The sequence below is a fragment of the Leucopleurus acutus genome (assembly GCF_964270905.1).
Source record: "Leucopleurus acutus genome assembly, chromosome: 11".
Classification (NCBI taxonomy): Eukaryota; Metazoa; Chordata; class Mammalia; order Artiodactyla; family Delphinidae; genus Leucopleurus; species Leucopleurus acutus.
The window spans coordinates 13,376,520-13,393,993 of NC_139152.1; the positions used below are offsets into that span (position 1 = coordinate 13,376,520).

At 41.2% G+C, this 17,474-nt stretch overlaps 1 protein-coding gene across 1 annotated transcript in view; it reads right to left on the bottom strand.

Moving 5' to 3' along the window:
- Positions 1-13,089: 13,089 nt before the first annotated feature.
- SLC15A5 (solute carrier family 15 member 5) overlaps positions 13,090-17,474 on the bottom strand; it is a gene marked incomplete at both ends in the record, with an annotated part of 96,835 nt that continues 92,450 nt past the window's right edge. Inside the window, 1 exon segment of the mRNA XM_082849520.1 lies at positions 13,090-13,237. Coding sequence (XP_082705646.1) covers positions 13,090-13,237 — 148 coding nt within the window.

Below are 17,474 nucleotides of genomic sequence, written 5' to 3' on the forward strand. Positions count from 1 at the left end.
CCACTTTTCATTCAGCCTTTGGTATCTAGTTTAATTCCACTGTGATCAGAAAAGATATATGGCATAATTTCAATCTTCTTAAATTTGTTAAGACTTGTTTTGTGACCTAACATGGAAAAAGATCTATCTTGGGAAAAACCATGTGTGCTTGAGAATAATGTGTATTTTTTTACTGTTGGGTGCAATGTTTGGTATAGGTCCATTTGGTCTATAGCGTTATTCAAATCCTTTGTTTCCTCATTGATCTTCTGACTGGGATGTTCTATCCATTACTGGAAGTAGATTTTTGAAGTATTCTACTTTTATTGTATTCTCGTCTATTTCTCCCTCAGTTCTGTCAGTATTTGCTTCATATATTTAGGTGTTCTGACGTTGGGTGTGTGTGTGTGTGTGTGTGTGTGTGTGTGTATACATATATATATATAATTGTTATGTCTTCCTGTTGAGTTGGCCATTTATCATTATGTAATGTCCTTCTTTGCCTTTTGTGACAGTTTTGGACTTAAAGTCTATTTTGTCTGATATAAATATAGCCACATTTGCTCTGTTTTGGTTATCATTTGCATGGAATATCTTCTTTCATCCCCTCACTTTCAGCATATGTGTATCAAACCTAAAGTGAGTTTCTTACAAATAGCATATAGTTGCTTTTTTTTTTTTAATACATTCAGCCACTGTACGTCTTTTGATTGGGGAATTTAAGCCATTTACACTTAAAGTAATTACTGATTGGGAGGGATTTATTAATGCCATTTTATCTGTTTCCTGTTAGTCTTATAGGTCTTTTGTCCTGCATTTCTTTCCTTGGCATCTTCCTTCGTGTTTTACTGATTTTTGTGTGTATGTGTGTTGGTATCTGTCTTTTGCACAGTTCAGATAGGAGAGTTAAATGGGGTTTGGTGAGAATCATCGTATCTGCATTTTTCAAGCCCTTGATGGTGGGACTAACTTCTGCAATCTCTCCAGAAATGTAGTATTTCTTTTAGTTTACTGTTTTCCTATGTGGAGGCAGTTCTAATGTGTTCCACTGGCCTTTCCAACCATAATAATCCTCAATCTATAGGAGAGCGAGCCAATGTGGAAATTGTGCCAGCTGCTAAGTATGTCTATTCCAATTATACATTCTGGAACTGGGTCAATAACCACAGGGTGGGTTTGGGAACACACTGGACCCACTGTGAATTAGACTTGAGCTAAAACTCCATTGATCACCCGGCCTTCATAAGTCCCTACTCTGACTTGTGGGCCATAGTGATGTTTTGGGTCTCCTGGAATCAGTGTCAGCTCAGAGCCAGTATCCAGTAGTTCCCCCAAAGTTTGATCATTTCCTTATCCCCAGTGTACAAGTACTCTGGTAAAAGGCAGTAGGTACCTTTTGGGGGGGCCTAGGAGGAAAATTAACAGTATATTTCTGTAGTGTACTGGGGTCCTTTCTCAAGGGGACGTGCCCCGCACCAACTTCATCCAAGTGGTTCTGGGTCTGTAAGGTGGCTCAAGCCTGGAAATGGTTCAGATGGCTGTGACTCTCTGTTTTTATGATTCAGATTAAACTTGTGTCCACTTGACCTAGAACTTTTCTGCCGATACACATTAAGTAAGAATTTAGCATCTTATGTCTGGGAACACCATGATCAACTAGCCAGTGCCATAGGTCTGCATGAGTCAGGCTATCCTGATTGCTACTTTGACTCTGCTGTCCATCGTGGTAAGAAGGCTCCCCCTGCCTTTGGTGGTTGAGTGCTGTCACTTGGCCTCTGTCACCCTGGGATCCAATCACTCCCATTGCATTTAAGTTTCCCAATTCAGTGACTGCAGTTCCCAGTGTAAGGTCTGGCCTACACAGAAGAGTGATCACAGAGTTCTTCAAGGACGCTGGGGCTCCATCACTACCTTATTTCTCATAGTATTGGTGAAAGGTATGTCTTCCGGGCCCTTCTAGTGTGGGTGAGTAGGTCTTAAATGACAAATCCACACTAACGTTCCAACCTTTCTCTCTAAGCCTTTGAATCCCTTCCTATACTTTAAACCAAGGCAGGTTGGGATTTTCCAGTTTGCTCACTGTGGGCCACTCTTTGGTCCATGTTTCAGCCAACCAACTGAACAAACTGTTAGAACCCTTTCTAACTTCCTGAGCTGTAATATTTAATGTATAATCTTGATTTAGTGAAACCATATTAATAAATTCTGCCTGATCCAACTTTGTATTTCTTCTACCTTTATCTCATATTCCTAATACTCATGCCCATACATGTTCCCTGTTTTCCTGACTGTATAAATTAGAAAACTCATGTAGTTCTTCTAGAGTGTAGTCCATTACCTCCCCTTTAGGAGTCTACTAGGACTTGAGTCCAGTTACAGTTCTAGAGGCGAAGAGGGGTGTAGGGGTGGGTCCTGAGGATACTCAGCATTGTCTTGCTTGGCAGCTGCCTCAGGGAAAGGCCTTAACAGTTTCCTCAGGCAATGCAGGGTGAATCCCCTCAGACTGAGATGGAAAGGTCTGGAGAGGCTAGTTCCACTGGGGGGTGGGGAGACCTCTTCCACTGACGAAGATTCATCAGAATTTAGAGGCTCCATGTCTCCAGCTCCCTCAGGGTCTTCCCAGATGACCCCATCCCAGCTTCCAGGATCAATGCCCAGACGTTAACAAATTGCATCGTAATTCATTCCCAGAATGATTCTGCATTGATTTTCAAATTGTCAGCCCTGCAGCTCCAGGAAACAAGAATCTCCCTCAGGACACACAAAGAAACTCTTAGGTTGTTTATGTGGTGCTTGAACTGGGAATTCAAACCCCTGAGTTCATCCTTTTCTTACACTACTTTGTCCAGCAACATTAGAAGCAACCAATGTCATTGTATTCATTCGTTTTAAAAAAATGAAAGTATCCTATGTAGTGCACAGAGTTACCTAGCTTCTTGATTCTTATAAGTGAGTGCCCAGTGAAGATGGTTTGCATATGTCTATTGCCAGATCATGCTGTGGACTTTCAGCCCTCTCTTTACTACCAGAAAGAGTCATTAGCAACTTGAAATCTAATCACATTAGAGAGCCAATTCCATAAACTCTGGAACCAATTCAGAAAACTCATTCTTAATATTCTGTTCTTCTAGAACCACACTCAGTACCAAAACCTGTATTAGTCAGGTTTCTGCAGAGAAAAAGAACCATTAAGATATACATGTGAAGATTTATTATGAAGAATTGGCTCACACAAGTATGAAGCCTGAGAAGTCCCATGACCTACTGTTTGCAAGTTGGAGACCCAGGACCAGTGGTATAATTCCAGTCCAAGTCTGAAGGCCGGATAACCAGGGGAGCAATCATGTAAGTCTCAGTCCAAGGGCGGGAGAGCAATGTCCCAGATCAGCAGGCAGGTAGGGAGGGAATGAATCATCCCTTCTTCTACTTTTTGTTCTATTCAGGCCCTCAGTAGATTGAATGATGTCCACCCCCATCGTGGGGGGACAATCTACTGAGTCTACTAATTCAAATACTAATCTCATCTGGAAACATCCTCACAGACATCCATAGAATAATGTTTAATCTGGGCACCCCATGGCCCAGTCAAGTTGACATATAAAATTAACCATCACAGTTTCTTTCCATCTTATATAGTGTTTATCTGTATGAAGCTCTAACTCATTTATAATTCAATTATGAGTACCAAGCAAGAGGAAACTTGTTAACTGTGTATCTGGAGAAATTCCAAATTCCATGAAGACTTGTTACAATGAATCAAGGGACTTTTTGTTCCTCATAAATGCGATTTCTACTTCTCCATCTCTTCTAGCCCCCAAATTGGAAGAATTTAAGTTCTGGCATCAAGGTGATTGGTATTAATGCATAAACATTTTATTTAGAGTAAAACATATAGGAAAGACTAAATGCTTTTTATTTTTCTAAGAGTGAGAAATAGAATATTAAATAATACATACTTGAGAGTAGTTTGGGGAATATAGAAGATATCCAATGAGTATTTGCTGATTGAAGAGGAGGAAAAAATAGCAGGTGACTGATTTATATTGACTATCATCATGTCTCAGGGTTTTTGCCACATGCATTATATATGTTGATGTACAAAGTCCTGTGAAGTATATGTTCTTACTCTATTTTGCAGATGTAGAAACTAAGCCTCAAGGAGATTAAATAGTATGTCAAAGGCTGCCCAGCTACTGCCTGATGGATACTTAGTTCAAATACAATTTTTTTTTTTTTTTTTTTTTGCCGTACGCGGGCCTCTCACTGTTGTGGCCTCTCCCGTTGCGGAGCACAGGCTCCGGACGCGCAGGCTCAGCGGCTCCGCGGTATGTGGGATCTTCCCGGACCAGGGCACAAACCCGTGTCCCCTGAATCAGCAGGCGGATTCTCAACCATTGAGCCACCAGGGAAGCCCTCAAATCCGATTTTGTTTGTTCACAAAGCCTATGTATTTTCTACCCTACCAGCATCTCCAATGTATAGCAAAGAATACCAGTGCTGAGAAGTATTCTCTGAGCAAAGGACTGAGTGACCACATGAATTTAGAAAACACTGAATAGCAAATCCATTTCTTAGCAATTCCCAATATATATAATAAAGCTTCTGAGAAGTCCTGAAGACATTGAACTAAATTGTTTGTTAAATCCAGCATTTGACTACGGAGGCTTCTTCCCTAATAATTCTTTGGCGAATCCATACTCCAGTGAGCCAGACTGAGTGTCAGAACTCCTGGAAGCTTTACCAGCTAAATAGGTGTTTCTCTGTTTGAAAATTGCATCACCTCTCTGAGCCTAGATTTCCTCATTTATAAAATAAAAATTTGGTTAGATGTTCCTTAATGTCCTTTTAAGTATAAACGTTTGATGACTTAGATTCATTTCTTTTTTTAAAAAATAAAACAGTAATAAACATTTACTTGTTGCTTTACATATATTATCTTACTTAATCCTCATAAAAACCTTGAGGTTGTAACTGAAATACCCATTTTACAGTCGGGGTAACTGAGACTCAGTGAGGCAGCATATCTTGCCCCACAGGATAGAACTCTGGCATTCTGGTGTTGATTTCCTATATTGCCTTCAAAGCTTTCCCTTTTAAAACACTTGCACTGTGGGCTATGAGTTTTTCTCTGGTTTCATCCAAAACCTTTGTATTATTCCGTTTTCTCTTTTCTTTATCCAAATCCTCATCCATTTTTGAAGATCCAGGTTATACCTCCTCAGTAAAACATGGTCCTATCACCCCAACCTATCAAGATTTCTTCCTGTTCTGGATCCTTATTTTACTTTCAATTAAGATAGAAACTAATTGTGTGCTGACCTATGACATCTTTCATAGTATTGTCTCAAGTTGCTATTAAAATATTTGTTTACTTTTACTTGTTCACATCTAATGTCTCCAACTAGATTCTTAAACATCGGATTCATTTCTGTATGAACAAAACCCATCATGCCTTGTGTAGATCACCAACAGGGTTTTAGAAATCTCCACTCAACTCCCTACAGACACGTCAAATTCATTATGTACAAACATGTTTACATCCTTTCCACCATCCCAGTCCCCCATCCTCCTGTATTTCTTTCTTTAGTCGAGTGGCATTAACAGTCACTTTGCTGCTTGAATCAGAAACCTGGTAATGATCTTGGACACGTTTTCCTTTGTCACCACCACATCCAATCAGTACAGCTTAAATGTGTGGGCTTCCGTGTTGGACTCTATGAATCCTAGTTCTAATTGTGGGGAAAATGGGTAAGTACCTTGGCTTCTCTCTGTTTCAGTTTCCTAACGTACAAAATAAAGACAGTAATAATTCCCAGATCATAGAGTTACTGTGAGAGCTACCTGAGATAATTAAATGCCCAGTGGAAATCCAATAAATGGTTTCTTCCTATCATTATGCCTTTGAATGTCCTATGTTCTTCCCCTTCCCATCCCCATCCTGCTATCCTAACCTCAGACCTCATTATCTCTTACCAGTATTCACTTACACACAGTCACCATCCTGAGCTAACTTCTTTCTAGCCCCTACCAATGTACCCTCTACATTTTTTGACTGAGTGTTCTTTTTGAAACACCAATCTGTCGTATTATTCTGCCCTTGAATCTTGTGCTCCAGTCAAACAACTGCTCCTGTCAAAAGTCCAAACAGGGCTTCCCTGGTGGCGCAGTGGTTGAGAGTCCGCCTGCCGATGCAGGGGACACGGGTTCGTGCCCCGGTCCGGGAAGATCCCGCATGCCACGGAGCGGCTGGGGCCGTGAGCCATGGCCGCTGAGCCTGCGCATCCGGAGCCTGTGCTCCGCAACGGGAAAGGCCACAACAGTGAGAGGCCCGCGTACTGCAGAAAAAGAAAAAAAAAAAAGTCCAAACAACTTGCAGTTTGCAGAATAAGCTGTTCTGTTTCACACTTTGCCATGGTGCTTATGCGTCGTCCTAACGTTACCTGAAATGCTGCTGCCTCTGCCCTTTGTTTGTCTAACAGATATCTGTGCCCCTTTAGACTAAAAATGTCCACAGCAACATTTGGGGTCCCAAGTAAATTTCTGGAATTTTGCTATTTCTCACAAAGAGATGGAGCTGTTTTCCCTTTAAATCTAAACAGGACTCTCTGACTGCCTCAACAAATAGAACGCAGTAGAAGTGATGCTGCATAGCCCCTGGCTAGGTCACAAAAGACAATATTGTTTCTGCCTGGCTTTATATCTTTGTGGGGTTACTTGCCCTGGGGTACCAGCCATCAAGCTTCAAAGAAGCCCAGAGTAGCCCATATAGAGAGGCAACATAAAGCCCACATGGAGAAGCACAGTAGCGTCAGCTACTGACTGGAACCCTCCTTCCGTACATGTAAGTATATGTATATGTAAGTACATATGTGGAGATGTAGATCTCCACAAAAATCTCTGTCTTCGTGGACCACATATTCTCTATTATCTTGTGGCCACATGTAGGAAATAAAGATCCTGTAGTAAAAGAGATATCGTCGATGAAGCAAGAAGAGAGGAGAGTATCCTTTTAGCTAGATGAACTCATTAATGTGAAAAATCATTTACGATGTAGCATGGATCAGCAGAGAAAGCTGGAAGGAGAGAAGCCCTTGGATTCTTTCCACCTGCTCATCTAGCCAGTGAACTTCATGGACAGTTATGCAGTCAAGCTTTCTGGTAATTTAAGCCTTCTCTTGTGAGCTGCATATGGTGATCTGGGCCGGCCGTCTGGGATGTGACTCCTGCTTCGAGAGTAACGATAAAGTTTCCAGCACTCACTGTCATTGTGAGAGGCAGACTGTTGTCGAAGTGTTATTATTAATGAGAATTACTACTGGACAGCTTGAACTAGAGGATAATTTATTCTCCGTGAACTTCCAATTGCAGTAAAACGGTTCATTCACTGCCACACTTGTCCATCTTGTTTGTTCCTGTCTTTCAGGCGTGGTTGGCTGCAAAGAAGTAAGGCAGAACTGTACAAGCTGCATGAAGACAGAAATCTGCACTTACGCCGTAGAAGCTGGTCAGGAAGGTTTCACTCATGTAACAGAGGCGTGGGAATGTGGTAAGAAGCATGGGGTCTGCTCTAGGGGGTCCTAATGAATTCATGGGAATCCAGGCACCTATGCTGTGCAGTGTATCACACGAAAATGGGAAATCAGTGTCTCCAGATGGCCTCGCACTGCTCTGGCTTCTGAAGCTCGCACTTCCTCTCTGGCATTTCTGACAGAGAGCTCTTTCTCTTATTTTAAAATTTAGCATATTCTCTCGACTTGCCTTCTCGTTTTGCTTCCAGAGATTGCTTTGGGAAAATGAAAACTGACATGATGACGACATGTGTGCTTTCTTGGTAGTTTCTTCAATGTTATGGTGACTTCCCCCTGATTTTTGCCAAATTTCCGCCGCCCGTTGATTCCATTTTTCTCCTTCTTTTATCCCTGGTAGCAGTGTTACCTTGCTCTTTGCGTAAATGTCATTAAATGTGCTCCTGACTTGCTGCTACCATGGTAATAGACACTTGTCATAGGCTCTTGACTCATTACTGTATTTATATGAGACTTGGTCACTTGTGGTTTAGCAAACTGAAGCAACAACCTGATTCCCAGCCAGTAAATGGATTCAAACCTGTCTAAGATGGGTGATAGATTAAGGTTTGGGTGCTATTATTATTTAGTAATTAGGAAAGTCTCTGAGTAGACTAGTGACAATGTATCACTTGGGGAAAAGATCTTGGCTGTCAAATAGCAACCATTCTACTGTAGACAACCTCAGTGGGACACAGAGCCAGAGAGAGAGAGAGCGCTGAGAGACAGAGAGAATGAGACAGAGAGACAGAGATAGGCAGAGAGAGACGGAGAGGCTGGGTCTTGACATCACGATCCCTGATTATCTTTGACACTTCCACTAAGCTCACTGGAGAGCAGGGCTGGAGGCATCCCAGAAATGTCTGTGGAGAGGCTAAGGAAGTGGAGAGGCTAGTTGACCTAAGGCTCCATCTTGATCTAATGATGACTGTCATTTGAGGAACAGACAGCTTACCTTGTGATTTAAGGAACACCCTACAAGGATCCCTACAACAGTTTTTTTTGTTTTGTTTTGTTTTTTTTTGCGGTACGCGGGCCTCTCACTGTTGTGGCCTCTCCAGTTGCGGAGCACAGGCTCCGGACGCGCAGGCTCAGCGGCCATGGCTCACGGGCTCAGCCGCTCCGCGGCATGTGGGATCTTCCCGGACCGGGGCACGAACCCGCGTCCCCTGCATCAGCAGGCGAACTCTCAACCACCGCGCCACCAGGGAAGCCCCCCTACAACAGTTTTGAGATAGAAGTACCCACTCACTATCATAGAGTCTGAACTTCTGCCCTTAGAGTCATGCCTTTGGGTGAAGCAGGAGAACAGTAATTATTCACAAAATGGGAGGGAGGGGGCACTACCTAGGGGTGTTAAAAGTACCTGTTGTTTCCATCCAGCAAGACTGATGGAAGAAGTCACGGTCTTTTGTGTTGGGACAGAAAGAGACTGAAATCCCTTGGGCTAAGGCATTGTCTTTCATGGAATTGCCCCAAGAATACATAAAGATCTATTGCAGACAACAGCTTTACTGAGAGGCAGCAATATAGAGAGGGCTAGCCCCTGGGATCTGTAGTCAGGATCCCTAGGTCCAAATTTTTACTCTGTCCATGCTGCATGTGTAACCTTTGGAAAATTATTTATTTTTATTTTTTGGCCACACCGCATGGCATGTGGGATCTTAGTTCCCCGACCAGGGATCGAACCCGTGCCCCCCGGCACTGGAAGCAAAGAGTCTCAACCACTGGACCACCAGGGAAGTCCCTGGAAAGTTATTAACTCCTTTGTGCTTCATGTTTCGTATCTGTAAAATGGGGTCTACAATTGTACTTATAGAGTTACTGTGATGATTAATGAGCTAATATTAAATAAAAACACTTAGAACAGTGTCTTGTACTCAGCAAGTACTACAGGAGTCTTCACAAATCTTAATCACATTTTGGGGGGTGAATTTGTTTTTCTTAACCCGTTCTTTCCTAAGCAGTTTGGAATTGACTATAGCACATCTGAGGGCATTTTGTTGAAAGGGGAAGGAAAGGATGCTTTTGAGCCCAAGACCCTCTTTCCCGACCCCAGTGTGGTCAGTCTGGGCAGGTCTTTTCAGTGGGGTGCTTCTGGCAGCCTAAAGTCCACATGAGGGTAGTGCCTGGCTCCACAGAGGAAGCTGAGGGCAGGGAAAGAGATGTTAGAAACATGCTGTTTTGGGTAACCATTAGAAACATGCTGTTTTGGGTAACCATTAGAAACATGCTGTTTTGGGTAACCATTTTGTCAGGGTCTCTGACCCCAATGTGGTCTTTCTTTTCATTCTTGTTCCCTTTTGGATTATTCAGAGAGTGTTTCACCTGAGTGGCTGGGGATGATCCAGTGTTGGTGACATGATGAGTGTCATTTGTAGAAGGGGCTGGCTCTTCAGAGACAGAGGGACCAAGGTTCTAGTCCTGTGACATCCAGTATCTCTGTGACTCTTGATAATGTCTCAGAGCTGCAATGTCCCATGTACAAAATGGGCATGCCAAAATGTGCCTACTTCCCAGGATTGGTGCCAACCAAATGTGACGATACATGTGACAGCAACTTGTAAACTGTATAGGGTTGTTATTATGAGTGGGTCCTTTCATTTCCCTGTTCTCTACAAGCAGACCTGAATGTTAGCAGCACCTGTGTGCTGTCATCACTTGGCTGTTGAATTCATTTAAGAACCTTACCCATAAGCCTGTGACCGGTAATTGTATGTCAGCTTCTCTAGCAGTGGCGATGGGCTATGCCCACCGCCGGACTGGTTCACGGTCCTAATGCTGAAGCTCTTTTCTCATCCAACAAGGGATCCTGACAGTTTTCAGAAGGGGTGGTTCTCCCTCCTTCAATTTGTAAATCACATAATAATAGTGGGAAACTTTTTGGAATCATGAGCTGTATTTTGGTGATACTGTTACTCTGATAGTCGACAAAACACTTTCAGAAACCAAGAGAATTAGAGGTTGGCCAGAGTGGAATGAATGCTATGGAATGAATGCTATATATCAAGATTACCTGAAGGGGATATGAGAGAGAAGGGATTAAACCGAGTAAAGAGATGAGGGGTAATATCCCAGAAGCTTGAAAAAATTTACCAACTCCCAGGAGCAGATTTCTGAGTGTTATTAAAAAAAGTCCCACTGATGGAAACATTTTCACTAGCAAATTTACATAATAAGAATATGGTTTTCTTAATTTTGTATACAGGCTCAATGCAGTGACTTTTGGCTGCATTGGATTGAAGCGTTACAAGAAAAAAAGAAAGAGGAAAGAGATGTGGACGTCAGTTATGGATAGACTCAGCTGGGGTCAGATCTGTGCTCTGCAGGTCACAGAAAACATTTTCAAGTACCTTGCCTTTCAGGTCTCCCTCGTGGACAGAAATAGAGCACCGAAGATGCTTCTTAGGGAAGACTCCATTTTCCCAATCTTTTACAGCTGAAAAATGGAGCAAATGCGTGGCTGGGTACAGACCCTTGACACCAAGTGACTGGGAGTCAATGCAACACTGCAGGGACACAGAACTTTGCCAGCCAATGAGCACATTACGGGAGAAATACAGTACAGAACCCAGCAGTCTCCTACAGACAACGCATCCCTTTAAGTTAATTGGTGTTACAGAGAAGCTGAAATGCTCCGCTTATTTACAAAGCTACAGATTTATGTAAAGCAAAACCAATTACACTTAATGCCTAAACTATTCCAGGTGCTCAGTGATAATGTTGCTAAGCACTAGACAAGAAACTAGTGCATGAATGCATCCTGTTTCCAATGGAAGCGTGTGTAGTTCCCGCAGTTTAGCTAATCATGAGTGTCAGCCCCGATGTGAGAATTCTAAGCTCTTTTGGTGTTCGCTTAGGGTCATCTTTATAATTCTGTAGCTCTCTTTTCATCTCTAAGGATGAGTGAACGCATAATGAGCACCTTTTTCTATTATGATGTAGAAATTAAGGAGAGGAAGGCAAATTTGGGGCGGTGGGGAGGGGGAACAACAAAATAAGGCAAACCCTTTTTCTAATGGTGAGAGGGACCGTTAGAGCTTCTGACTTGTACTGAGACGAGATGTTTAAAGGTTTCTTGATCTTTGGGGTGTTCATTAAACCCAAATCGCACACTTGGCATTTAACGTTTTGCAGCAAAGAAAGATTCTAAGGAAGATCAAGGACCGGCCTCAGTGTTTCGTCAGAGAACAAATGCTGAAAAAGAAGGATTTGAAAAAGTTACAGGGCAAGAATTTTTGTCTGTAAGAGTTTGTCTTTTCATTTGTCCTCAGAACAAACAAAAAAGAGTTTGAGTAAGAGAAACACCTGGTGCTTTACAGCTGTTCTTTTGCAATTAAAAATGCATATCACACCTAATCAAGATGTGTAAATCTTTTATTCTACAGATCTAAAATATTTTAGGTCACAAGGGAGGTGCTTAACTGCAGAATCATTTGCAATCAACTGATAAACACCCCTCTCCCTATCCAGCTTGAACTGTCCCTTAAAGCAGTGGTGCTCAGATTTCAGGGAGCGTAAGAAGACTTGGGAAGGTTTGTTAGAACTGCCGATTCCTGGAAAAAGGTTTGGGTTAAAGCAGTCTATGGTAGGGGCCAGAAAGAGGTGCCTGAAGCAGGGGGTCCTTAACAAAACTTTGACAAGCACTGCTACAAAGATTTGGGACACTAGTTGTATTTGCCTTTTTTTTGTTTTGTTTTGTTTAAATGAGTTTTTTTCACATTTCTTTGCTTATACGGGAAAAATCTCTTTTAGAAGATAATTTTCTGAGTGCGTCTGAACTGGTAGCAGTGGAGACTAAAAGACATCCTTTGGACTAGGGAATCTCTTTAAGCATTCCTGATTGATTTGATCACTTGCCCTTCCCCCAACACTCATTTCACCTTCCTTAATTTTCTTCTTTCCTTCAATCGCAATAATTCCATCATTTCCATTTATTTTACAGTTTCTTCAGTATGCGAATATTCTCTTTTTGTTAAGGACCTCTATTTTAGTAGTGTTGCTCTTTGATTCAGAGAATATTTCCTTAATTCATAACTTGATAGTGTAATAGCAAGATGAAGTATAGTGAAATTGTGTATAGGTTTATTATTTACTCTGACATAGACAGTATATGATCACTATGCCTGACATGCAGTAAGTACTCAATAAATGCATTGAAAGAAAGAATGTTAACATACTGTTATTTTGATTCTAAGGACACATAAAAACTAAAAAATGTCATATAGGTTGCTTATAATGGCCAAACCATTGTAAAAAGTTTTAAAATATTGTGATGCATAGGAAATATTAACGTTTTGTTGTCATAGAGTAATCACTTAGACTTTGAAATTACTTCATTAATTCAAAGGCATAACATGTTAATGCAAAAGCGTAATAGTCATAATTATGACTACAGGAGTCATAATTAGTCTTTGTAAAGGACACAGATAATATTCATAAGGCCACCCTCACACATATTAACCCTAAAACGAAAACGCATAGTATCTAGCCAAAGAAAACAGTGAATACTCTGCTCATAAGACAGGTTGAGTCAAACAGAGTTTCACAGGGCTGTTTCCCAAAGATCAATACTCGAAGAAAATTCCTGTGTACTGCCATAAAATTTCAGAGACTTTTCATGGAGGGGAAGTGTTTCTTCAAGATTACTTCCGCTGATGTTCTGGGCATTAAAATGATTTAGATTACAATATCTAAAAAAGAAAGAAAGAAAGCTTTTTTTAGGACCAGATGTAGAGGACCTGATAAATCATTTACCTTCCCCCTGTGCTTGTCTTACTTTTATTATAGGCCCATAGATACTGGCACAACAGTGATGATTATTTAAGAGCACCGCTCACCAGAACAGTCTTTATAAAACGACAAAAGGAGTTTTAGGACATATTAAGGTGCCTCACGAAGACCTTTAGATGGCGCTCTTTTACAACCTGCAGTGAGTCTGACAGTGAGAGAACTGGAAAGTCTGGAATTATCAACCTTGTAGATTTCATGGCGGCAGGACTCGAAAGATTCATCAGATGCACTGAGGGTTTGTAAATTCGGTGCTGAGACTGTGTGGAAAACACCACTGTCAAAGAAAAAAATCCATGAACATATTTCTAAAATGTGTGCCCTCTATCCTTGACTCAAGGAAAATCTTCTAAGTGCCAGGCAGCGTGCTAGGGTCCAGTGCTCACCCTAACGTACCGAATTCTCACTCTAACCCTGGAAGGGTGGAACCATCCCCATTTCACAGACAGAAATACTGAACTTCTAGGAGGTTAAATAAGTTGCTTAGGGTTTGTATGAGTAGTAGTTGGCAGAGCCTGGGTTTGAAACCAGAAGTCTCTTATTCAGAGTCCTGGCCTTTTCCCTCTATGGCACGCTGCCTCTAAAGGCAACTTACTTCTTAAACATTTTTGAAGAAGTTCCAGGAGGAGAGGAATTTCAGACTGCTTTAGTCACTACTGTATTCCTAGTACCTTGATCAGTGCCTGGTACATAGCAGATGTACAATAAATATTGGTTGAATGAACAAATGGTCAAGGGCCATAAGTTCAATTTTATCAAATGCACCTAAGTCTTTGAGGTCAGACATTTCTTCTTTTTTTGATTTGTGAAAGTTTCCAATGCTAGAGAGTTTTACCTTCTTTTCCTTCTTAATATATTGCTAGCGATAACTGTAAGAAAAGGATATGCTTGAATGACCGGTCATTTTTCTCTGATTTACGTCTCTTTCAATAATCATTGCAGGTTATGCACAAAAGATTACTGGTATCATTAACAAAACAAGCACAATGATATCAACTTTGTAAGATGTGTTTTACAACATTGGAGGGACGGTGGTGTCAAGTTGTAATAACAAATACGCTTCTGCTCTCTCCCCCCATAAACATCTGTAAATACCCTTTATTTTAGCATTTGATGTAGGATACATAGTTATAGTAAGGACTGTAGAGGTGTTTGTATGATACTTTTCAGCAAGGAAAGACATTTCATCCACCTACTTCCTCCACCCCCAGCCTGGAGAGCCGCAGGTGTGTCATGTCACCACTGCCCTATTTCAGATTTGATTGACGGGGACTCTAATACAGACAGAGGCAGAGGAAGGGGATTGTTTGTAATGGAAGGTACATCTGGACTGACATTCATGGAATAGTCCTAATTATACTCAGTTAAGTGATCTCCTACTGACCCCTACAAGATTAGTTTGGTTCTAGGACTTACACCAGGATTGTTGCACACTAATATAAACTGGATGGTAGGGTGCCCTCAGGTGCTAACACAAACCTAATTCCACCTGTATATTAGCGAGGCTGCTGTTTCATCATTAATCCACTGGTCTCAAGATCTTGGGGACAAAAATAACTTGGGACTGTCCTATTCTTGATAGATTTGTCACCAGTATCTGGCTCTGAACAAATACACCTTTGGGTTTGGTAAAAATTGGATTGTGATTGGAAGTATATTAAGATCAAACACCATCTGACTTATAAATAATGTGTTTCAATAATGCTGTCCCTGGGACGTCTGCGTTTTCCCCTGTTTCTTTGCATCCTTATTGTTCGTTAGGGTTTGACAGAAACGATCAGTATAGAAATAAGCTGGAATCATGCACTTCTCACTGCAGACAGTGATCCGATGCCTTGGATTCCAGGTAGTTTTTTGGTTAACTCTTTTGATTTGGCCCCTTGGATCCCAGTGGGAAATAGATACCCAAGGCAATGTGTGCCTTTGAACTAATGTAGTTGGTTCTAGCTACTTAATCTCTGCAGGCAAATTTTTCAGATTCTGCTTTCTTGTGAAACATGACCCACATTCTTTTCTTGTGGAGGCTGATCAACAGGTGGTGGTGGGTATAGTTAGTTGAACTGAAGGGACTGGTTTCCTCCCCCACGAGAGTTAAGGGGCCGTCAGGGAGCAGGAAAAGGGCTCCTCTATGGCACTTAGAGGCAGCAGAGTCTAGGAGAAAGTGTATGGGCTTTGGAGACAAAGTAGGGTTTGCATCCTACTCGTGTGAACTTAGTCAATTTACTTGGTTCGATTTTCACTTTAGTTTTCTTACTTATAAAGTGGAATGGTATGATCTCCATAACAGGGAGGGGGACAAACCTGCTGCTTAAGACAGAAATGCTCAACACATGGAAAATTAATTTCTTTCCTTCCTGCTTTGTTTCACCCTCCCTTTCTTACCTTCCCTCAAAAAGTATGCAGGAGAAAAGAAAGTATACAGGAAATGGAGAAGATTTGGTAAGGCTCCAATTTCTTTCTGAATAAGCCCTACATTATCCCTTAGTTCCTTTCATCTTTGGTTCCTCCAATCTCTGGTTCTTTGTATTTTTTATTCTCGCCTCCTTCTCTGAACCCCAACTCTACCATCTCTCACTTTACAGTAACTCACTTGCTCGACAGTCACAGAAGAATCATACTTAAATATTTTGAGTACTAGATGCCAGCTTCTTGTAGACCAGTTACTTTAAACAGCTTAAAGTTTGTGCAGCTAGGTTGTGGGACTGGATTCAACTGGGCTGCCTCTAGAGACTGCCTTTTAAACTACTTCATGAAAGACAGGGTCAACTCTTACAGTGGTAGAGTAACTGAAATTGAGAAACAACGCAGGTTTGTGAGAATTAGTGGATGGGCACCACTCGTGTTTGGAGGTGATGGACAGAGGGGAGAAAGGTCTTGCCTTCAATTTCAGTTTTTGATGCCAACACATTTTGCTGCAAAGCTGGGGACATTTCTGTTGAATCCTTCTGCAAGAATCTGACTTTCTAATTTGGTTTTCAATCTAAGAATGAGACAGGCATTTTAGGGAAATTATGCATCCTGGAGGGTCACTTCGATAATATACACTTTGGAAGGTAAGAAATTTTAAAATTCAGGGAGCCATTAAAACTTTTGATTTTGTCATTAATTCTGTCTTGCATGAGGTTTAAGTGCTTCTCTTATACTGGACCGTAAACTCCATGAGAGCAGGGACATAGGTGACACTAAACATATGCTGATACTGACTTTATGTCCTTCTAATTTCTTACAGTGCCTATCACATGACTGATGTTCCAAAAGAGATTTATTAGATGAACAAAAGAATAATTCAGGCAGGGAATAAGTGCCAATAGATGAGATACTAAATAGATGAATGAATGAAAAGAAGTGAGGAAAATAAAAATCTGTTTCGTTCCTGCTATGTGGCAGACATCACACTTGGTCCTTTATCAACAGAGACTCAGAGAGGTTAGAGAATTTGCTCAAAAGAACACAGCCATCCAAGAATACGTCAGTCAGAGGGAGACAGGCTGGCAATGGATGGATGGTAGATAATATATATTAAGCCACTGAATGGTCTCAGGTGACTGACTGGCTAAATGATTTTGCACAGTTTGTTATTGACCTTGAAATGGTCACTGCTGATTTAAAGGCCTGACTGGAATCCAAATCTTAAGCATCATTAGATTTCTAGCTATTTGTTTAATGATATTTGCTTTTAATGATAATGACTCATTCATTCTTATTATTGATATGGTTATTTCTAACTCTAAAATGGTACTATATGGTAGAGAAAAAAATCTTGTTTTAGAATTGAGCAAAGAACTATTTTATTATAAGGACCAATGGAAAAAGTGAAGTCTATACTGGCACAAAAACAGAAATATAGATCAATGGAACAGGATAGAAAGCCCAGAGATAAGCCCACAAACATATGATCACCTTATTTTTGATAAAGGAGGCAAGAATATACAGTGGAGAAAAGACAGCCTCTTCAATAAGTGGTGCTGGGAAAACTGGACAGCTACATGGAAAAGAATGAAATTAGAACACTCCCTAACACCATACACAAAACTAAACTCAAAATGGATTAGAGACCTAAATGTAAGGCCAGACACTATCAAACTGTTAGAGGAAATGATAGGCAGAACACTCTATTACGTAAATCACAGCAAGATCCTT